This window comes from Equus asinus, chromosome 4, assembly GCF_041296235.1.
Source record: "Equus asinus isolate D_3611 breed Donkey chromosome 4, EquAss-T2T_v2, whole genome shotgun sequence".
Lineage (NCBI taxonomy): Eukaryota > Metazoa > Chordata > Mammalia > Perissodactyla > Equidae > Equus > Equus asinus.
In genome coordinates this window covers 49620107-49645162 of record NC_091793.1, presented here as the reverse complement: position 1 = coordinate 49645162, position 25056 = coordinate 49620107, and the positions used below count along the sequence as shown (strand labels likewise).

At 35.2% G+C, this 25056-nt stretch overlaps 1 protein-coding gene across 24 annotated transcripts in view; it reads right to left on the bottom strand.

Moving 5' to 3' along the window:
- PPFIA2 (PTPRF interacting protein alpha 2) overlaps window positions 1-25056 on the bottom strand; it is a 450745-nt gene that overhangs the window by 145907 nt on the left and 279782 nt on the right. For 20 of the 24 annotated variants that reach the window (XM_070507223.1, XM_070507232.1, XM_070507235.1 and 17 more), the window contains one exon: window positions 22076-22150. The exons of the other annotated variants lie outside the window; for them this stretch is intronic. In XM_070507223.1, coding sequence (XP_070363324.1) covers window positions 22076-22150 — 75 coding nt within the window. The remainder of the gene's footprint in view (window positions 1-22075; window positions 22151-25056) is intronic. 24 annotated transcript variants of the gene reach the window in all.

Here is a 25056-nt window from a genome sequence, read left to right as displayed (position 1 = left end):
GATTCAAGGTCAAAAATGACCTTTGGGCATGGAAGAGCTCATTGGAGCAAGCAAGAAAGAAAAGAACCAGACGTACTGACATAGTCTTGTAGGATATTCACAGGTCTTGTGTGAGGAGGCAGACAGAGAAGAAGGCACAGGCAACTATAAAGGGGGATAGGCATAGGATCGAGGAAGGGCAGCTTAATGAAAGTCAACAAGAGATATTATGTAAATATAAACAGGCAATTTCATTGTCTTAAAATATTAAAATATATTTTCAAGTATATTGCAGCATAGAAAAAATGATTCAGGTGCACTGAAGTACATGCTGTGTTTCTATGCTCTAGATTTAGAGTGGATTGACATTAGGCAAAAAAATGGAATTCCAAGAGCATCTGGACTTTCTGCCAACAGAATTTTTAAAGTGGACAAAGAAAAGCAATGCAAGTTAATTTAATTTCCACTTGGTTTTTCTCTTCTTCAACTTTTTGGAAATATTAATGTATGGGACATTTCCAAAGTAGTTTACACATATTATCTCACTTAATCCTCCCAATAACCTTATAAATTGGGTAATTTTTTTATCTTCCAAATGAGGAAATCAGCACAGAGGAAATAAGTAATATACTTGAGGTCATATAGAAAAAGGTGCAACAGAGGCAAGTTTCCAATACAAGTCTGATATCTTCAAAACTTATGGGGTTTTTTTGTTTTTCGTTTTTGAGGAAGATTAGCCCTGAGCTAACATCTGCTGCCAATCCTCCTCTTTTTGCTGAGGAAGACTGGCCCTGAGCTAACATCCGTGCCCATCTTCCTCTACTTTCTATGTGGGACGTCTACCACAGCATGGCTTGCCTAGCAGTGCCATGTCCACACCTGGGATCCAAACCAGTGAACCCTGGGCCACCAAAGTGGAATGTACGCAATTTAACCACTGCAACACTAGGCCAGCCTCAAAACTTATGTTTTTTTTTAAGCTTTATGCTATAGTATCTTTTGAAAATTAATGGAATGATTTGCTGCATACACAATCCAAATATTTCTCTTAGTCAGGACTGCAGTTCTGGGGTCTGATAACAGGGGAATTTACCTGCCTTGATTTGACAAAACAGTTTAGACACAGTTAGAAGATGTTTTCAGTTATTCTTAGGAATAAAAATCATGTTGTCTATATTATTTATCATTTTCATTTATAACTCTTATGTGGCCCAGGCATTTCAATTCACCTTGAAAATTTCCCTACTACTTTTTAAAATAAATCATGTCAATCCCTCATGCTGTCTCTAGGGATCTTTGTTCTGATGTTTTTACATTCATATTTGCCTGTACGTATTTAACAACAACTTCCAGACAGTGCCCATATCTAATTAACAAAGATTCTTTTCATCTATTTTTACCCCAAACTCAATTAACAATTCCAAGAGTGAGACTTACAAAAGTCTCACTACACCAACACATAATTTGCTTCTACACAGATATTCGTTCTAATTTAGCTGAATTCCATGCTTAGATCACACTGAGGTTGCAACATGAAAAAGACAAAGAAAGAACTAGAAGAGTAGGGATTTATAATTTACGCTTAAGCAACTCTCCAGCCACATTAGTTTGGATTTGTGTTGTTATATGTTAATAGGGAAACCATAAAGATTGAGACACTTATTCAAACAGAATTAAAGACACTGAGTCAATGGCTATTTCACTTTCCAATTCTGGCTTTTGGACATAAGATTGATAAGCATCGTGGAAGCATATGAAAACCAATGTATAAGCAACTGCATGTAGTCTAACGCAGTTTGATCACCTCACAAATCACATTCATTTTCAGTGTTTTCCAATGAGCACAGATAGACTGAAAATTTGTGAAACTGAACTGATCCAATGAATGATTGAATTGCTTTGAGATGACAATCAGAGCTTTGCGTTGTGAAAATTTGCCTCAAGTTAAAAAAATAGTTATTTGATCAATGGTTTAATGAACAAATCCATTTATTCTAATGAATGACCAAATAGCTTGGAGGTAGGAGGCATAGGTTCACTTTGTGGTTGTTCAGAATTTTTACCAGTGCACTATCTCTAGTCACTCAACAAATACTTAGTAAATGAATATGAACACACTGCACATCTTTATTTTCAACCTCTTCCACTTTGGCCGACCAGCCTTTCCAATACCCATTTGACGAATGGACTGGGTGCCAGAATTTAAATGCACATCATCAGTAAGTTTCTGGTTACACTTAGATGGAAAATGCAATACACAAATTTTGGCTATGTCCAAATTTTACATCTGAACCGATTTTGCTTATCCCTAAAAACATAAGGATACCTTGTATGACCATGGAATTCAAGCTTATCTGGTTTTTAATGGTGAAAAAAAAGTCTTTCAAAAAATAATATTGAAGATTTTTAAAGACTATTCTTAAAACAATAACTGGCATGCAGAACTATTATTTTTATATTTTTATTTTTTGATGAGGAAGATTGTTGCTGAGCTAATATCTATGCCAATCTTCCTCTGTTTTAGGTGGGATGCTCCCACAGCATGGCTTGATGCATGGTGCTAGGTCCATGCCTGGGATTCTGTGAACCTAGGCTGACAAAGCCAGGAGCACAAACTTAACCACTACGCCATGGGGCTGGCCCCAGAACTGCTAGTTTTAGTTTTAAGTTTAAGACAAGTGTTGCACTAGTCATAATATTTCAAATGTTGCTTGAGTAGATTAGTTTTTGCAGGAGACACTTATAATATCCATTTTCCACATTAATTTTAATTTTCAAGAATAGTAATTTCTACAATCATTATATTTTTAATATAGTTGATATGTAATTCCTTTATAGATTACAACTTTCTGTCAGACTAATCTGTTCATCTAATCGTTATTTCAGTCATTACATTTTTTGACACTGAGTACTCTTTAATTTATTTCCACTATTCAAATAGATCCTTAATATTTAAAGTGATAATAAAATCAAATACTCTCATCTTCATTAGAGGTATACAAATGGCTGCAGAAAATACAAAACAACTTAAATTGGGCAGAAGAGTTAGTAGGCATTGTTAAGGCACAAGATTGATATTGTAGTAAGTCAGCAGCTAAGAGTGACATAAGATGGAAGAATAATAATAAAAATGACCAAGAAAGCTGTTGAGGAGGTAACATACAAGAATTAACCCAGAGAACAAAAGCAAAACAAGTCCTAAACAGTTTCCCAAAAGTTTCAGTAGTAAGAAAATACTTCCTGAACAAATTATATTTACCATTGCAAGAAAACAAGCCTCTATTTAAAATACAAATAAGCAGATAAGTAAATGAGGAGGAGTTGAAAATATTCACTGAAGTAAATAAATGACACTGAGAAGTACAACCCCAAGTGTAAAATAATTGCAATAATTCAGTGTTGAGGGCTCAACGTTGGAAGTAATTCACTTGAAAGTTTTGAATTTCATGGAAAAAATACATTAGAATCTCCATCACCCAGGAAGATGCCATTGCTAACAACTTCTCCCCTCCCTGGAGAAGACAGCAGAATCCCATTCAAAAAATAAATGAGGTGTCTGTTAAATTAACTAAAGGAGGAGGTCATCAGACTGAGGGGGCTCTGATGCCATGGCGACCTACAGAAGCAAAGCAAACTCTAAGCCTATCAATGCCTCAAGGCTACAAAATCAAAACGCTAGGGACAACCAGCCACAAATAGCCAACCAGGCTTCAAACTACACCCAATCAAATAATTTCCTTTCTTTCTCTGTCTTTCCCCTGCTCCCGGCGGGAGAGCTCCTTATCACTTCCGGTTTGGCGCTGCTGGATTCAAATAGTGTTTTGCTCAAATAAACTCTTAAAATATTTAATATGCCTCAGTTTATCTTTTAACGTGTCGCAGAATGAAAGTAGCAAATAGGACTTAATAAAGGTATCGATTATCATAAAGTACTTCTTGGCACAGACCGGAGGCTTCCTTCCCCATTCTCACTCCCGCCACCGCTCCCGCTGGGCCTCCTAGCTCTAAAGTCAGAAGTATCAAAATACACTAATTTGAATTGGCCCTCAGCTAAGGGCAGGACAACGACTGCAGTGTTTATCCCTCCCTTTCGCCTTTTTTTCCTTCCAAAAAAAAAGAAAAGCAAAAATGAGAGAGAGAGTTATGCTGAGAAGAGAGTCACGGCAAACTGAATAGCCAGTGGGTCCCCACACATCAGTTTACAGAGCAGCAAGTGCGCTGTGAATGAGTCTCTGTCTTCAAAAGTCTCAATAAATGTTTATTTCTTATGAAATGTGTTAAGACATGAATAAGAGTTTCTACTTTAGTTACTTTATGTATACTAAGAACTATTAAAATGCTTTGATCAAATATTGATTATTAAATTAATAAAGGTGAATCTACATAGGACTAATCATTTCTCTGTCATCTCTTTATTTAAGTGGCTCATCTGCTATCAGAAATTTTTGGATGTTTTAGAATGAAATGTTGTATTTTAATAAGGCAAACATGCTATATTTCCAGCAACAAATATTTGAATCTTTTAAAATGTCACATTAAAATTAACCTTTCTGATCCAAGTATTAACCAGGCCTGGACCCTGCTTTGCTTCCGAGATCAGACAAGAGATCTGGTGTATTCAGGGGGTCAAGGGAAGGGAGGACTGGGTAGTTGTTCAAGGAGTATAAAGTTTCAGTATGCAAGATGAAGACATTCTAGAGATCTGCTATTCAACATGGTGCCTAGGGTTAACAATAAGGTATTGTGCACTTTAAAATACATGCTAAGGACTGTTGAAATAACTTTCTAGGCCTACGGTGCAGCACTCCTGCCCGGGTGCCAACTGGAACTTCGCTAACTTTCATGTCCTTGTGAACGCCAGCTTGACCAGAATTGCGGTATCTCCAGTCAGCCAAGCCCCAAAGCCAAGCCAGGCCTGAGCCTTCTCACCCCAAGATTGACTATATGGCCCAAGTTGATCAGGTGTTTTTTATTTTTCTCTTCCTTGTTCTTTATTCTTTATCCTAGAAACACTTCTTGCCTTCTGTCTCATTTCATAGTTCCCAGATAGACTTCCCTTCGTGAAGTGTTAAATAAAGTTGGTTTGTAGCATCTAAATTGTCTTCTTTAATCATTTTTTAAGAGAGGATAGATCTCATGTTAAGTGTTATGATAAAAACAAAAATAAAAATAAAAACAAAAACGAAAGAACACAGCACATTTTGGGAGGTGATATGTTTAGTACCTTGATTCTGTGGTGATGGCATCATGAGTATATGCATATGTCCAAACTCATCAAAATGTATACATTAAATATGTGCATTTTTGGTGTATCAATTATACCTCAATAACACTTCAAAAATAGAAGTGGCCAAAAAGTATATGAAGCAATCAAATTAATCTCTGTGAAGATGGACTGTATTCCCCTTTCAGCACCATAAAATTTGGCCTCCTCAGCCAGGCATGGCTAACACTGTAAGTATATACTTGAGTTTTCTGGGTTCTTTTTTTTTTCCCCAATCACTGCAGAAGTGACAAAATTATAGGCTGTGTCCTGGAACAATTCTTTTCAGCTCTGTTATGCTGAGGGAAAGAGTCTTAAGGGAAAGAAAAACATTTCAAAGTGCTTGAAAAGTACTTGAGAAAATGTAAAAAGCAGAAACAATATCCATTAGTCATTCTCGCATGTAAAAAAGCAAGCCAGGGAAACAAAAAGGATTTATTCATTTAGTTCCTTCCTTAGAAATAACAAAAGAAGCATACTAAACCCATTATTCTTAACAATTCCTTTTAAAGCAATCCATTTGCTTGGGTTCTAATGGTAATAATCATGTGTTATATTCATTGGCACGTATTTCAATTTTATTTTAATGTGATTTTTAAATGTGTACACAATACAAAATGTCAGTATGGGAAGCGACCAGAAATTATATGGCCTTTATATTTTTATTTTTATGGATGAAGAAAATGCAGTTTACAGAGAATGAATGATAAACCTCTTCCTGTCCCCAACAAATTGCCACCTAGTCAGTCCCACTGTGGGACCCACACTCCACCTCCTGGATCTCAGTCCAATCGTCTTTGAAAGAAGGATAATATCACTGCTAAAAAGACAACAATGACCTCATCACCATCAATAACAATAATATCTACTGAAAGATAGTTTGTGCCAAGCACGTTTTAAGCTCTTTACAATATTAACTCATTCAAACCTCACAACCTTCTAAGTTCTATTATTAGAGTTGAGCTAATTGAGGCAAAGAGGATAAAGAAATTACCTAAAGTCACAGAGCCAGCAAATGCAGAACCACTTAGGGAGAAAGTAAATTCCCTGGGCAGGAATTACAGCTCCTGTTGGCAGTGTATTTGCTCCTTTCCTTTCTTGTCCTCAGACTTCTTTTCTTAGCCAGGGCAGGATATATCCACAGCACCCAATTAAAAGTATTCTATATAGAATGAAGGTTTTATACTCACCACTTTCCCCTCACTTGCCCACACTAACTTCTACCAACTCCTTACTCTCCACTTTTCATAGAGTATTTCGTATGTTTTTCTCCTTCTTATTTCTGTTATCATATTTATCTCACTGTTTTGTGATCTTCAGCTGATGGGGTCTGTAGCCATGGGCCCTCCAGATCCAGTTCAATTGACCCCATCTTATCAACAGAGTAATTAAGAAATAGTCTTCCACGGGGCTGCCCTGGGTCCGAGTGGTTAAGTTCACATGCTCTGCTTCAGCGGCCCAGGGTTTCGCTGGTTCGGATCCTGGCGCGGACATGGCACCACTCATCAAGTCATGTTGAGGCAGCGTCCCACATGCCACAGCTAGAAGGACCCACAACTAAAAAATATACAACTATGTACTGGGGGGATTTGGGGAGAAAAAGCAATTAAAAAAAAAAAGAAGATTGGGAACAGTTGTTAGCTCAGGTGCCAACCTTACCAAAAAAAAAAAAAGAAAGAAATAGTCTTCCAGGAGATTTGCAAAGTCACACAGCCAGAGCATGCACAGAAGAAGAAATCTTGACCTGAAATGACCGAAGAACCAAAGATCCTCCTCCCCATGGAACCAAAGGACCAGGACGTGACTGGAACTTCAAAGTCAGACTCTTATCAGAAGTGAGGCATGTGTCATTCAGGAAGACCTGGTGTTAAAATTCCTTCCCACCTCATCATAAATGTTTAGAACCTTACCATTAATGTTTGAAGCCCACCAATCAAAACCTGTCTGGCCAGCATTTCCCCATGCCAGTCTGTGCTCCCTAACCTCTTAAATTTTGCCCCCAATCCTGAAGTGGGGAGACAGATCTGAGGGCACACCCCCGCTGTCTCCCTGCAGATTGATCTTGAAGAATAAAGCTGTTTTCTTTTCCTGAAAGCTCATGCTGTAATTAACAGGGTTTTTTTTTTTTTACGTGCATTGGGCAAGAGATCCCAATTTTGTGCAATAGTAGTTCTACGTTCTACATTTATGTTATTTTTAGGCCAAGGCTCTTATTGGCAGTTCAAAATCACTTGCATCAAAATCACCTATGATGCTTCTTAAAAATGCAGACTCCATTTTAATGAATCTTGATTTTAGTAAACTTCAGAGTGACCATTACACACTCTTCCATGAGGACCAATGTGCATGGAGTCTTCCAGTGCAGCCCAGCCTGTGGCAGAGGGAGCCTCTGGGATGTGACCTCAGTGGCCATCTGGGCAGGGGGAGCCACTCCAGCCTGCAGCCTGGCTGTTTCTGTCAGGCCTGCAAGCTAAAAATGGCTTATACATTTCTGAACCATTGAAAAAAATCTAAAGAAAAATAATACTTTGTGACACATGAATGTTATAAGAAATTAAATTTCCGGTGACCCTAAATACATTTTTATTGGAACATGGTCAAGCTCATTTGTTTATATAATTGCCCGTGACCGCTTTCACTCTCCAATGGTGGAGTAGCAGTAACACAGGCCATCTTGTCACAGCCTGAGATATTTACTAGCTGGACCTTTACAGAAAAGTTTGCTGACCCGTGATGTGGTGGCTCAGGTTCATCTCTTTTTTTAAAAACTGCTCCACTGAACCCAGTGAAAGTCGGCACAACTCTATTTCCTGATTTTTAGACTTAGGCTGTTTATTCACTTTCACGTATTGCTTCTAATGTCATTTAAATCAGTAGAAACAGGATCAATGATCCCTGAAAATGTGATTACTTGATGGAGTAAATGTGTTTTTTCATATGTTCTTTGGTTGAGTAACATCTAAACAGGAATGTTTTACATGACATGGTGACATCGATTAATAATATTACAAAAGAAAGAACTGATTTGACACAAAAAATTTAGAAAATAAGTATGGGTTATATTTGCAATACTCTCTATCCATAGCTCTGTGTAATTTATTTCATAGAGTTTATCTGCTCCCTAAAATTATTTTTAAATTTATATGTGTCCAATATACACTCTTTGAGGGCAGGGGTTACTTCTGGCTTGGTTACTGTTATGTGTCTTCAAGGCCCCATGCTGTGCTTGGTACCTGTGCAATAGATAGGATAGAGCGCGATTAAGGGCATGAACTATGAAGTAGATTTCCGGTTCTACCGCTTTCTGTCGATATGAACATTAACAAATTATTTACCTCCTCTGTGCTTCAATTTCCTTTTCTATAAATGATGATGTTTGTAATAACAGCCCTAAAGGTTACTAATGTGAAGAAAAAATGAGTCAAAATGTAGAAAACACTTAGAAGAGGGCCTCTCGTGCTGTAGGTACTATATAAGTATTAGTTACTATTGTAGCTGTTTTAATAAATGTTTGTTGAATGAATGCTGTTTCTGCTAAATATAAAGTCTTAAATTATTATCCTTGCATACAGTTTTTCTTTTTGAGGAAGATTAGCCCTGAGCTAACATATGCTGCCAATCCTCCTCTTTTTGCTGAGGAAGACTGGCCCTGAGCTGCTTTATACATGGGATGCCTGCCACAGCATGGCTTGCCAAGCGGTGATATGTCCACACCCGGGATCCAAACCAGCAAACCCCGGGCCGCCGAAGTAGAACATGCAAACTTAACCGCTGCGCCTCCTGGCCGGCTCCTTGCATACATTTTTGATTAGTCATTTTTCATGGTCTTCAATTTTTATTATTTTGATTTTGTTACTTTTCATTTCTATTTAATTTACTGCTGGTGCGGGAAAGCTAGTGATATTTGTAAATATATTTTTATATGACTTTAGTAAATTCACTGTTGAATTCCAAGCATTCTTTATATTCCATGTGTTCTAGATGCTATATGTTGCACATTAATATCCATTCTCCCAATCTTTAGCAATAGAACTCCTGCATTTGGCCACCCAAATAGAGATTGCACTTGCTGCTCTCTTTTACAGTTTAGAGTGACTGTGAGACCAAGTTTTGTTCAAAGAGATGTGAGCAAAAATCATTCATGATACTTCCTTATCATGATTCTAAAAATTATCCTTATATGCTTCTTGATCCTCTTCCATATCCCGCTGGCTAGAAGTGGTGACAACTGTGGCAGGCACTTCAATCCAAAGATAGAAGTCATTGTGTGTATGTGTTGAGCCAATAAAAAGTGTGATTAAACTCTATCAGTAAGAAAGGATAAAAGCAAATTATGCAAAGGAATTTTATGATTTGGAGCCAGCTATACATTTTAGAAGTACTATATTGAATTGATGTACAGATAAAATTGCTTTGGTTGTTACAGGAAGTGTGTCCAAAATTATGCAGGCTCCTTGTGATGAGAGTAATTCTGATATTAAGTGAATGAGCTACCTTAAATTTCAAGGGGGTACGGACCTCAGCAGTAAATTCAATAATCATTAGGGTTTCTGCCATTGTGGTCAGAAGTGTGCAAAGATAGTTGAATGCCTTGGTTTGAGGACCATGTTGGACTGGAGTCTTTGCTATGAGGTGGTCATGATGGACAGATGGAGCTTAATATTCTAGCGCAAATACCCAGTAAGGCAAGGCAACTCACAGTTGGATGTCAGCTCAGTCATGCATGAAACGTAAATCAGAGTCCATATTAATTTAGTTACTTGTTTTATCTGTCTGTCAATATAATGAAGCTATGAACCTCGAAATAACCCATAGAAATATAACAAATGTGAAGATGTGATGATGAATTTAAGTAATTGGTAGAAGGTAAACTTGATTTACAGATACAGTTTTCATACATAAAGAAATTTTGTTGTTAAGAGAAAGGTCAGACAGCCTAGTGGCTACTTTTTCTTTTGAGAATAATTTTAGGAATATTCTTGGGTATGAAATCCTACAAAACTATTGTGACATATTCTTAAATATAGGACTGCAACTACAAAAGATTTATAATCAAAGCATAAAATAAGCATAATTTTGAGCAGTGAGTGACAAGTTGAGGTATTAAAGAACAATAAAAATTAACAATATTTTGGATATATATTCAGATACTGTGAGTCGGAGACTAGCATGGTATTTTCTCATGTATTTAATAATCATGTTAACTCAATTCACTTTTTTATAGTATATTCTAGATTATTTATTTCTATTGCGGTAACATTGGTTTATAACATTATAAAAATTTCAGGTGCACATCATTATATTCCAATTTCTGGTGATGGATTATGATTAGACTTTGGGTGGTGAACATGATCTAGTGGCTACTGGTAAACACTCATGTCTGGAGTCCGATATCCTGGCTTTGGATTCCTTCCAACTAGTGATAACACGCAAACAATTCACTGAGTTCCTCCAGGCCTCAGTTTCCTCATTTGCAAAATGCTAGTAGTAATAGTTACACTTTTCTCTAGTTAATTGTGATGATTAACTGAAAAGTATGTGTGTGCATTTGGGGGGGGGTATATAGCGCTTAGCATAGTGCCAGGCACACAATAATCTCCCCCCAAATTGTAGGTGCTATTATTTTTACCTACTGCCTAAATAAGTGAATGGCAAAATCATTTATGAAATGCATGCAGTGCTACAGAATCATCCTATGAACAAATAAGGTATTTGTTTATCCAATAACAGGAGATGTAGTCCCGTGTATAAAATAAGGTACTGTCATCTTGTTTATCAGCAAGTTTAAATTGTCAACAGAAAAGACTTTTCTTCTACTCAACTAATAACTAGCTGATATTGTCCTTTTGAGACTAGTAATAGCAATGCAACTTTAGTACAAGTTTACAATGTGCTTCCATGTTTACTATCTCATCCAAATATCATGACTTCTTTGAAAGATAGGCCAGTCCAAAATTTATTAGTTTTCATCTCACAGATGAGAAAATTCAGGTTCGGAGAGGTTAAATAAATTGCCAGGGATTATGGAATTGATATATGATATATATAGGACTCAAACTGGAATCTTTTGACTTAAAAAAAATGCCTTTTTGTTTTACTTTATACCTTTTTACTCAATAAATTTCAGTATTCCACTTAAATTTTTTAGAAGATAAGTTATCTTTCTTAAATTGTTAGCTTTAAAATTCATAAGACCAGACGAGTAATACACAGGTAAAATGAAATGGGTCAATTTATAATGCTTATGATCAAAGTGTTAATATCAAGAATGATCTTGTTATTAATAGAGAGAGAAAAAAAGCAGTTCATAATCTCTACTTGCAAAGATAAAATAACCATTTCTTCTATTACAAGAAAAACAAATTCTTTGCTTTCATCAAAGAAAAGATTCTAATCAGAACAGGAAAGAGAGTCTGAAAAGATTTGCAAACAGACTTCAAATATCTCATATACAACAAAAGATAATTTTCACTATATTTTAAATAATTGCTCCATACAGGTCTTGGAAACAGCAAAAGTAGTGGAAGTAGCAAATGGCAATTTCTTCGGCTCTCTTTCCTTTGTTGGGTTTTAACAAACGCTCTTGTAAGACATCTTGATTTCCTTTTATTTGGGAAAGAGTCTTTGTATTGGAACAGTGCTATTACCAACAGCAAAGAAGATATTTTCTATTAATGATAATAACTTGGGTAATTTACAGTTCCTACACTTATCTTTACAACGCAGGATCGTCATAAAGGATATCCAAGAGACATAATAAGAAATTGTAGGCCTTCACGAATAGCTACCAGTTTGACAACGCTGAAACTTGGAGTTTATCAATATAAGGCAAAAAAGGACTTTGTTCAACTATCATTAAACTCTTCCATGAAATAAAATCAATTAGGAACTATACAATTTTCTAACCAAAAATTATAAAATTCCAACAGGAAGAATAGGTTTCCAATAAGTGACTCTATCGGAAAGTCACAACAGTTCGCAGGCAGGCTGAAAACATCACTTGAGACAGTTTTACATAGTCTTCAAGGAATCTAAGTTTGGAGCTGCAAGGATGTCATTACCTTATGCAGACACTGTTGTCATTAAACAAATACTATTCTCTGGCAAGTTTAGCCATGGTGACTTGCATCAAATGCTAATAGAACAAAAAACCTGTATTTGACTTTCTATTAGAGTGTTAATTCAAAGTTGGTCAGGGAATTCACTAATGATGAAAATAGTTTCACACATTTACTAATGATGAAAATAAGCTAATTAGCTGAACTAGAATATGTGGTATACAGAAACATACAGGAAATTGGAAAGTTGTAAGATTAACTGTTTTTATAAAGGCAAGGATAGACACAAAAAATTAAATCTGCTTTTATCTCATAAAACTGGAAAGGAAATTGAATGAAAAGAACCAAGAAATGAGTAATTGGCAAAGGGTCTACCAAGATAAATAATTATCAGTTTTAGGATTCTGAAATAATTTAACTCAAGTACTTTTGCAATGGTCTCTTTTTGTACATCTGGAGCTTTCCAATCACTGAAATGGCAGTTTTAATTTGAAGAGAAAAATGAGTTGGTCATTTCATTAACTCTCCAAATAAGTGATCCTGTAACTTCAGATATATATTGCTATTAATTCCCCAGAGAAAATTCCTTTAATAGGTACTACTTCAACAACTCTCCCACTTTCCACGTGTTTTTCTGGATCATTTTCAGCTATGAGATTTGTTTCAAATTATTTAAATATAGCTGAGTTGCTCATGATTTCAGAAGCTTCCTGACTTTTGGCCCTGTCAAGTTTTTAGAGAAACATTTCACCTATGGATTTATTTGAAGTGGCCAAAGTGATCTGAGACAACTTTAATTTCATGTTTGTATCTCTTCCTTTCAAATTAGGATGACTAACATAACTTCATAGATTTAGACAAGGAAATACTGTGGAAGAATCCATGTTGTTTCAGTTGGGAAGTGCTGTGGAAACTGGCCTTATTTAATTTGCTGGGGTAACTTAATGACAACCTCCTTTGGGTCTACCACGTCACACTAAAATTTCCTTGCTTAGCCTTATTGGTTCCTTTCCATATTCTACATTGTCTTGTTCTCAATCTCCTTAAACTCATAAAAGGTAACTTCTTTCCCACCTCCCTTATCAGATGACCCCTGTTTCCTTGGGAAGAATCTCTCTGATAAAATTTCTTTTTTCCTTCTCCAAATAAAAATCTTCATTCATCTCGACATTACACTCTGTTCTCCTTCTACTACTTGTGATTGACCTTGAAACATGCTTATCCTCTACTGTGTTGTCCATCGATAATCCCTTTTCCTTTGTTTCTTCCTTCTTTCTTTCCATTGGCTGTTAGCATTTTCAGTGAACTATCTCTGAATACTGCCTACTTATTCAGCTTTTACCCTCCCTTCTCCTTTTTGCCAAATTTCTCAAGAGTATTACTCACCCTCTCCCATTTTTAAACTTCTGATTGACTCACAAATTCTTGTCATTACAGCTATTCTCCTTCCATTATACTTTATTGAAACTGTCTTTGCAAACATTTCCAGCGACTTTCTTTTTTTTTGCTTTTTGAGGAAGATTAGCACTGAGCTAACTACTGCCAGTCTTCCTCTTTTTGCTGAGGAAGCCTGGCCCTGAACTAACATCTGTGCCCATCTTCCTCTACCTTATATGTGGGACGCCTACCACAGCATGGCGTGCCAAGTAGTGCCATGTCCACACCCGGGATCTGAACCGGCGAACCGCAGGCTGCTGAGAAGTGGAACGTGAGAACTTAACCACTGAGCCACCAGGCCGGCCCTCCAGTGACTTTCTAATTTTAAATCTAATCACCTCTTATTAGATATAATCCTACAGGCATTCAAGAAACATTTGACACTGTCAATCACCTCCAATCCTTACACTTAAAACTCTCTTTCTCTTTATCTCTATCTCTGTTTTGCTTCAATACTCTTGACTCATTTGAGTCTCACATCTCTGATTGCTCTTTTTCAGCCTTTTATTTGCTTCTGGGTAGATTCCACCTTTGCCTGTATCCATGCACGTTTTCCAGGTGTCCATTAATTTCCATGAATTCAACAGAGTACTGGTTATTAACCCAACTTAAAGGACTGTTGTGATGATTAAATAGGGTAATGCATTTAAAGTGATGGCAAGGTCCGTGGTCTTATAAACCTCCAAAATGTCAATTTCCTGCTTCTCATGCCTCTCACCACCATGATCCAATATTCTTAAGAATATGAAAGATAATTGATTTGCCTCTGAAAGTTCTTTAATTTTTTCTGAGGAAATTAGACTTCAGGGATAAGGCTGGTTGTAGATGACGTAAAGGAAATGCTAATTTCCTTAAGAAAATTCTAATTTAAAGTTGGTAAATTCAGTGGTTAGAATAAACAAACATAGAATGAAAGCAATATACAAAATATAGTTCAGCCTACAACTAAACATGCCAATTCTTTTTATGTATAACACAATCATGTAGAAAAGCTTTTAAAATAAGCACACCTGTGTGTTCAATGAAAATTAGTCGGTCAATTGAATTTTTACTCCAGCTTCTGAATAATCCATTTTGTCTGGTTTAATTAAATAATTAAAAAAGTATGTGGGCTTCTGCTAAAGGAGAACACATTGTTAAGGTGTAATCTATTTATTCCGCTTTTCACTTCCCTTTATTGTACATTTTTTTTGTTGTTTTCCAATTTTAGGCAGTAACAAAAATACTCTGCAAGAAATAAAGACGTTATTATATTTTCCATGTCTAAAGAATCAGGACTCACTTTTTCAGGACAATGGCCTGGAAAATGCATTCAGCATTAACAATAGAATCTGCCTCTGGGGGGCTGTTCAAGGAGACAGAAAATGACAGCAAATTTTCATCACGTGTATATATTTATTTACAAGGTTGTTTTGATTCTTTCATTTATATCTATATTTTCCATTACTAAAAGACCATAAGAAAGGCGAGACTCTACAGAGTTCAATATTTTCTGACATTAGCCCCTTGTTTTTTTTCAAAATTTCATAATGATTTTTACAAATCTCAACTACACACACGGTCCCCTTGACTTTCATAGACGCTTTTTACCTTTAACTTTTGGAGGTGCCACTGGCTTGCAAAATTGAAAATCTGATCATCTCCTTCCCTCCTAAAAGTCTCTTGTTGGCTCACTGTTGACTACAGGATGAAGCCCGAGCTGCAGCCATCCCTAACTCAGATTTGCCTGCCTCTACAGCCTCAAGCCTATCTCCGCTCCTGCCCGCTACCCTTTTCTTCCTCCAAATCTATTTGATAAACTCTTTGCAGTCACCCTCCAAATTCTAGGTACACTTTGTTTTCCTTTAGGAAGATTTGAAAATATTTTTTCAGCTTTATTTAGATGTAATTGACAAATAACATTGTGTAAGTTTAAGGTACAAAATGTGAATATTTGATATATATATATAGAGAGAAATGATTACCACAATAATATTAGATAATACGTCCATTAACTCACATAGTTACCATTTGTCTGAGTGCCTGGTGAAGACACATTTAAGATCTACTCTCAGAAAATTTCAAATATACAATATTGTTAACCATAGTTACCATATTGTACATTACATCCCCTAATCTTACACATTTTATAACCGAAAATTTGTATTCTTTGACCAATATCTCCCCATTCCCCCCACTTCCCCAGCCCCTGGAAACCACTAATCTACCCTGTTTCTGTGAGTTCAACATTTTTAGATTCTACATAAAAATGAGATCCTACAGCATTTGTCTTTCTCTGAGTTATTTCACTTACTTAACGCCCTCAAATTTCATCCATGTTGTTGCAAATGGCAAGATTTCTCTAGGAAAATTTTTGTATACCATCTGCTTTTCCTCATTCATGCCCATAGAATTAACTACTCTCTTTCGTAGTACTACTAATCCTTGTACTTACTTTCATTTTCACTTTAGTCATATTGTGTTATCTACTTTTTTATTGTGATAAAATATACATAACATAAATTTTACCATTTTAACCATTTTTAAGTGTACAGTTCAGTAGCAGTAAGTACATTCACATTATTAGGCAACCATCACCACCACTCATCTTCAGAATTTTTTCATTTTCCCAAAGTGAAACTCCACACCCATTAAATAATAGCTCCTCACTACAATTACTTTTTACCATGCTCGTTCCCATAATAAACTTGAGAGAAGAACCATTGCTTTATTAATATCTGAGTTTTAGTTATATATTTATACCCGGCACTTAACACAATGCCTGGCAAATAGAAGATGCCCAATAAATGTTTGCTGAATTGATGTGTCATGATCACAATCACATATCGGATCATTATGTCAGTCAGCACTGGCAGATTCTGTCAACCTTCCAGCTCTACTCCATCCTATCCCCACACTTTACAAAAAGAAAAGAAAAACATACTTCAGTAGTTTGTACTTTACCAAAAAAGCCAAAAAACCCAAAAATTACAAAAAACAAAGTACAAAAACAAAACAAAACTATACCTTCAGTGCTTTCTCATTTCATACAGTATGAATTCCAAATTTTGAACGCGGCATTCAGGGTCCTCTAGAATCCGAGTCCCATCAACCTCTCCACCCTCCTCTTCTACTCTTTTTCACACCTTGATTCTTACCAATATAATATCATCCATTATTCTTGAAACAGGCAATTTCAGATTTTATTAATCATAGTCTGCTCAGCTTAAAATGTTTTTCCACAGTTTTGAAGCCAAATCGTAGTGTTCCTTCAAGGGTGAAGCCTTCTCTGATCCTTTGGTTCAAAATAAATACTCTTCTCCTCGCTGCTTGTTTGTACTTTGTTTGGGCCTCTATTTTGCATTTATTTCGTTTTGCACTAAATTACATCTTACTTATAGTTTATATATGTCTCCGTTACTAGAGGGGAAAATTACATGAAAATTTGCGTAATGTTTCTTTTATCATTTTATTTTTCCTATTCCTCCCTGTCAGAGACTCATAGAACTTTCTGCACATGGCAGTTGCTCAATAGTCATATTCTGAAAGAACAAACATCTTGATCATTTAATGCCTGAGATCAATGTATTGCTCTTCTTGAACATGCCTAAGACTGTTCAAACTATCTATTAAGGGACTAATCAAGGAACAATGTGAACATACCGGTGAGAACAAACTCTATACAATGCAATTTGACAAATACATATTGATTGCAAGGCTCATGTCACTGTACTGAGTGAAATAAACACAAGTAAGCGAGACATGGTCCACTTTTTCAGGGAACTAACAGCTTAGATTTAGACAGGTATAGAACTAACTCTCGTACTTGTTGAACAGTCATAATAAATGCTGAAGCAATGAGCTCTAGCAATGTAAACTAAGGAGCAATGACTGTAGGCAAGAAATCATAAAAGATTTCATTAAAAAGGTAATGTCTGAACTTGAATTTAAATGAGGAAGTATGATTTCAATGGGTGAATTGGGGTTGTGGAGGCATTCCAAGAGAGACATTAGCATAAGTAAGATTTAGAGTCAGGCAAAATGTTGGCTGCTTTCAAAACAATGAGTAATCTAATTTAACAAGACATTACAACGATTCAGGGCAGTAGGGGTAGCGGGAGCTAAAGGTGGATTTTTAGGTTAGGGCCATTAAAGAAATTCTTGACGGTATATTACAGGTCTAGTAATATACATCATTATGTTATTAACATATAGAAATACATATTATATTATGTGATTAATATATTAATATGGTATATATTACATTGAAATACATATTACATATGAGAAAATATTAGGAAAAATAATCAATATGTTGGAACTCTGCTTAGCCTGTTTAACCTTGAAGAATTATATAGCAGAAAGGGATAGGAGACAAGAATAGATAAAAACCTATTATAATATTCTAGGTGAGAATTAATGAAGATCTGAACGTTGGTGGTTTTAACGTATCCGGAAAAAGATGAGGGTAAATGGATGTGGGGTAGATTGTGGACACAGTTAAATATATGGATTAGAACAACCTGAATGCAGAGAGTTAAGACAAATTCAAAGATAACCATATTTTCAAGTAGCAGAGAATAGTGATACATTAGGAGAAACAACCTGTCTGGGCTGATCTGTAAAATAACAGTAGTACTTGACTTCCAGTATTCTGTTGATACATATGTATTTAGCATAGTGCCTACACATCTAAAGCACTCAGAAAATATTAGTTATTGTTACTAATGTTCAATAGAATTATCTATAATGGATAGTTATCTGACTCCAAAATATCTTTATTATTTTATTTGTTTATCATGAAAATTTATTAAAAATTCAAACACTAAAGAAATATATAGTACATATACTTGCAAACACCAGAGACAACTAATAATAACAGCTTGGTATTTATATCTAAAACTTTTTTTCTAGTCCCATAATCATATATTACTATTACCTGTATTTGTACAAAATTGGGATCATTCTATGCAACTTCTTCCTTTTCATATAGTAGAATGTTTTGCAGCTTTTTCCGGAACAGCATATATAGTTATCTCATCTTCTTTTTAATAGACTACTTATTTCATCACATTAAACTGCCATGGAGAATCTAGGGGGACACTCGGAAAAACCCGGTGGATATCCAGGCCCACCAGCATAGATGGTGCCTTCGTGTAAGTTAGAAAAATTGCCCACTATAGGCGGTTACAGTTCCTCTCGTGCATATTTTGATTAGCAGACTCTGAGCTGGATTTTACCCCTCTTTCCCCACCCACCTGCCACTGGACACCTGTGGCAGAGAGCAATCTATACAACCATTAGCAAAGCCCTGTGGAGATGCCAAACCAACTTTAAAACTTTTTTGTGGAGCTCAGAAAAGAGCACGAACTTTGAGCTATGGATTTTGGTTTCTTTTCCACAGAAGGAATGGTCGAAGCCTTGGATGGATAAGAAATTAATGAGGCCTCCATGGGAGAGATTATGTAAAGAAAAGATGTCAAAGGATAACTCCAAAACCATCAGTGAGAATGGGACAAAGGGAGAGAGAAAAAGACAGAAACAGAGAGACAGAAAGAAAATAGTGATGTATAGATGATAGAATAAATTCTATTAAAACAATATAATGATGATAGAATAAACTCTACTGTCTCATCTTTTCAGACTCCTCATGTGTATATATGCATAAATATCTCAAGGTATTATTACTGGCAGTTTGAACCCTTGCTGTCTGATTATGCCTTTCTGAATTTAGGAACTAAAATAATTCAAAAAAATATTGGATAAAATCCTTGCTATCTGAACTGTCATTCTCACAAGCAGAAACTCTGGAATCAAACAAGCTTACTATATGAACTCAGGAACCAAATGAATTTGAACTATAAGGAACACTTGTAAATACATTTTAATTTTAAGTCAAAATCTGAAGCATCAAGTGAAATTTTCCCCAACCCCTTCCTCATTTAGTCATATGTAGGACTTTTGTTCTAATACTTCATTGTTTTTGTCTGTCTTACAAATTTTTGTTTAGCTCTTAAGAATGTGCTCTTAAATTGTTTTGTTTTGTTTCTTCTCTAAATATTTGCTGTTATTTTCTGAAATATTTTCTTGAATTATGTCCTCTAAGATCCACACTTGATCTAGTTCCCCTTTCTAAAGCTGCCAATAGTACAAATTTTTCTAAACTTATTTTATCAGCTTTCTAAATGCATCTTGATATCATCAATACATGATGACTGACTTAAAGAGACTTCTTTTAACAATTGCTGTTACTACAAAGAATTGAGAACTCACAGTGTAGGCGTGTTCTGATTTTTTTTTACTATTCATTATGAAATTTCAATGAAGTAAAAGTTGACTTTTCCTATGTATTCTATAAAACAACTTATTACTAGAAAACTAAAGTAACTTTTATTTTTTATATTTTTGCTGGATCTGTGACTTTCTAAATAGGATTCAGGTTAAGCCACATGGAAATTAATTACAATCGAAAACAAAATATATTGAAGTTAATAATGAGCACACAATTATTTTCCTTGTACTTATACAAATGACTTAAAACAAAACAAAAAACATTGAGATATGCTGCAGTAGCTGGAAAGTAATGTTAATGATTTAAAACTTCTTTAATCTATGTACAAGCAATCAAATGTACTACACTACCTACCAGAGACTACAATAATATTTGAGGGCTAAAATCATATTAAAGACAACAGTCAAAAATCTTTCCTCCACTTTTATTCTCTCAAGTATTGTTCTCCTATTTTATATATAATTGAACCATTCAGTTATCATTTCTGGAGCAAATTTTCACAGCCTCGCTTGAACTTACGGAACATTTTTATTTTAGTCTAAGTACTTTGGCCAAGTGGTGTCACCACTCTTTCATTTAAGACAAGTGGAACCTTTATCACTAACATATTAAGCAAGCCTTTTATATTAGTAGTGACCAAACCTTCTCTTTGTTTACTGTTAGCAATAAAATATTTTGAGGGACGCACCCAAAATAAACATATAATTGAACATATATAAAAATTAAAATTAATAACGCTAAAATACAAAATGAATAAACACTTAATATTTTCTTCCTGAACCTTCTAGGAATAATTACACTCACTTTATAGATAATTTATCTATTATCTCTCATAAATGGACTAAGTTCTTCTTGTCATTACCCATTACCTCAGGGATTCTTTTCTTTTATGATGACTGAGATATGCCAATTTCTTATTTCCTTTTTTTTTTTTAAACCATCCAGGTTACTAAGCTGATCTGGTCACCAAAAAGCTCTCTCTGTTTTTGTAAACTGTGATGCCACCATTTATGCTTTTAGCATCGCTAGCCTTTAATTCACATGGAACTCATTCTTCCTGTAATTAAAAGGCCATTGTGTCACAAGTTTAAACTGTTAAACCTAGAGCAAACAAAAGCCCATATAAGCTCATTAAATTGGCCTAGTTTATTTGAAAGAACAAGGGAGGTTGTACAGGACAAGGTTTTTAGCATCGTTTGAAAATGTGTATTTGTTAGTGTGTATAATGTGTGTAAATATTATTTTGTTAAGAATCCCTAATAAAATTTAAAATTAATGACATTAGCTTCCCACTTCTTTAATTATTTAAAAGTAGATTTTGCTGAATTGTTTTAGCACGTCCACTACTAGTCATACCAATATTTACATTATGGGAGCAAATTTCTGGGAAAAAAGGTAATGATGTAAATAAACGTCAGAGAGAGATGGGGCTATTTTAGTGGGCTATGCAGATTTTGTTTTATATATATATAACTATATATATGTATATATCTTGTCTGATGACCCAAGCTCATTTGTGCAGCAATAACCAAAAGAAGTAAAATCTTCAACTCTTTAAATCTCAGACATAATTATAGAATACTCTCTTAGAGTCACAAATGAGAACAAAAGAAGTGGATTCAACAATGCCACTAAACATGAGCACAATGCTTTTAGAAGATAAGAATAATAAAGACCTGAGGGGAAATATATTTATCCCTCCAAGGAGTTAACTTCATTTGTAACATTTTCTAAGTTGAACAGATATTTGCCATGTTTTCCAATTTGGGAGCTGTGTTTTACTTCCTGGGAAGACTGGCATTCTGATTTCAGTCTCTCTAAATCCCGTCTCACTAGCTCATATGCCACTAGCTCTTGATAATTTTCCTTTAGTCTCCTAGTGACAGATCTGCAGCACTAGGAATCAGAAAATACAACTCTGGTAACTCGTTTCAATAGGCCTTGTTCAGTGGCATATACAGAATGTAATTTATTTTTTGTGACAGTTTTAATAAAAGTGCTGTGAAACACAAGGGCTGTAATGTTAGCAATATTGCACCTCAAAAGAGGAGAAAGTTGGTGTGTTACCTCCTGATTAGCAGCAGCTAGTTCTTCTTCCAGTGCAGAGACTCTTTCTAAAGAAACCCTCAGTCGCTCCCTTACCTAGAAGAAAAACCAAAATATGTGCAGTAATGTACATCCCATACATATTAAACTGTGCTGAATCCATTAGCATTATCAGAAACAGTCACATTTGGCAAATTATTAAAGTATTTATAGCCCTAAATGCTCATGAATACTATGAATACGTTGTCACCTCATAGTACCACTGGATCAAGGCACTTCCTTGTAAGCAAATCCTTCTAGTGTTTCAATGATAGAATTTCCAATGGGGTTGGAGATTGACCCATCTCATTGTGAATTATGCGTCACAGTAAGTGGAGGCAAAGTTCAAAAGTATATTATGAATTCATCTGAAAAACAGTCACTAATTAGCCGTTGATGTAGGCAAGAAACTTTCTCTCTACTTCTTTAAAACAACAACTGAGTCTTCATGTGGCATTTACTACCTAACTTCAAAAATGATTTGTCTAAAAGCAAAGGATTCTTAGAATCTGAAAAATGTTGTCCATTGCTCATATGTTTTGTATTAATTAGAGGTCCACATTGTTATTGAGGAATTGGAAAGTACTTAATTACTCTGGGAATTCCTAACTAGCTTCCAGATACGGAAGGTTAAGCCAGCCTATATTGTAGAGCCAAAGACTCCGCATATTTAGTTTGAAAATAATTATGATTTACAAATGTTTCAGACATAAATGAAACTCAAAGAAGTATTTCTTTAATTTTTGCTTTCTTAAAACTTATAAAATTGTTTTGGTTATTCTATGTTCAGATCTCTAGGTATGCCCTGTATTACGTTTAGCAAAAGAGATAAATATGTTTATCATGTAAAAAATATTACATCTACAAAAAAATTCAGAGAAAGAAATTTGACTGAATTAACATGAATGACTCCAGAGCCTTAATTTTTCATAAGAAAAAAATCAACAAACTTTACAACTTCAAGTTAAGATGCAATTCATGGTGAGTTTTTGATTATTTATGAATTAACATAGATATTTTCCATGGAAATGTCACAGTATTTGTTATGTGTATATGCATTTTAATATACCATTACATTTTTATAAACTTTAATTCTATTAATTTATTGATATGTTTTAAAGAACGTTATTTTTCTTTTCTTTAGTAAGATTTTATGTTGGAATATAGGTTAAATATATGAAAACATACATAATTTTATTTTATTTTTTAAATTTTTTTTGAGGAAGATTAGCCGTGAGCTAATATCTGCTGCCAATCCTCCTCTTTTTGCTGAGGAAGACTGGCCCTGAGCTAACATCCGTGCCCATCTTCCTCCACTTTATATGTAGGATGCCTACCACAACATGGCTTGCTAAGCGGTGCCATGTCCGCACCCAGGATCCGAACTGGCGAATCCCTGGCCACGGAAGCGTAAGGTGTGCAACTTGACCACTGCACCACCAGGCCGGCCCATGAAAACATACATAATTTTAAAGTTAGAGTTATGACATTGTTTTCCAACTAGCAAACAAACAAAAAAATCACACTAATGTCCTATTAGAGTAGTATCTAATTAGGAATTTTTAAAAATCTCAATCATATTTTCATGTTATATAATGATAATTGATATATGTTGGAGCGACTGGGTACACCTAACTCCTGAAATACGTTGAACGAGAAAGAATAAGTACAAAGTGGAGCTTCGTATCAATCATATTTAGTTATGCTCAAATTCTCTGAAAATTAGTAATACATACCTAAGTGGACATTTGATATTAAAGACAATTACACAGGATCTTTCGTGATGTTTAGGTATGCCAGCTGAACCGCCAGGTACCAGTACTGTTAGACAAATATCCAGTTGTTCATAAAAAGCGCATAAAGCTAATGCTGATTAATAACTGAGCCAGAGTTACTCAGAAGGAAATCTTTGATGATTTGACTTGGGGAAGACGTTTTTATGAACGGCTTGGATAGATGCAAAAGAGGCAAACATCCGGAAAGCATGGCAATGAGGACTGCTCACATGAGGAGTGCAGGTACCAACAAAGGTCTCCGAAAGCGTGCTCAACATTTAACAGGGATGATTGAAAGGTTTTATGCCTGCTTCCTAAAACACCAACCATAAAATACAGCTGTTCTGAAAAAGGTCCAGGAATCCTGGTTGATGAGAACAGCATTATGAAATGGTCCAAATATAAGTCAATGACTTCACTGTCCAGAACACTGATCAGATCACATCTAGAGCTCTGTGAAGAGGCTAAGGTACCATATTGTAAAAAACATACTGATACATTAGAACGTTTCTAAAAGTGTCACTCAAGTCAAATAAGGAACGGCTGAAACCAGGCTATCTTGTATGTTAAAATATCTTCCTAACTTTCTTTGCTAAACTGAAAATCATAGAAATTGTTCCAAACTGTTCTCTATCTACCATAAGTTAAGCAATTGTATTCTCATTACATTGAGACTTCAAAGAGTAAAAGTCATCAAGCTTATGAAACAATATGAAAATAGAATCACCCCTCAATAAATTTAGAATAGCATTTACAATTTGAGATTACCCACAAAGTAATGAATCTAAAGCTGTCATTATAAGAAAAAGAACCAATTTTCTGAATATATTTTTAATTAATGTTATAAATGTAAAAATTGATGCTAGCATGATATGAATGCTTTATTCAAGTTTATATGAGAATGAATTATTCTCTTCATATGTAATTAATTTCACACTAATCTCTGTTCAATTTAGTAAAAAGAAAAAGGGTAGGTTCCAAAGGTGTAACCTTTCCAGATTATAAAGAATCCTAATCCTTGTCTGCAGTTGGAACTCCATTGGTAGGGAAAAATAGTATCTCTGACAGCATTTTAGCTTTTTGCTCTGCTCTGTGCATAGCACCAGCAGAATGCCATAATTACTTTTATTTTTCATGTTGGATCTGGTGTTCTTGTAAAGTTATCTAGACATGATTGATATGCCATGA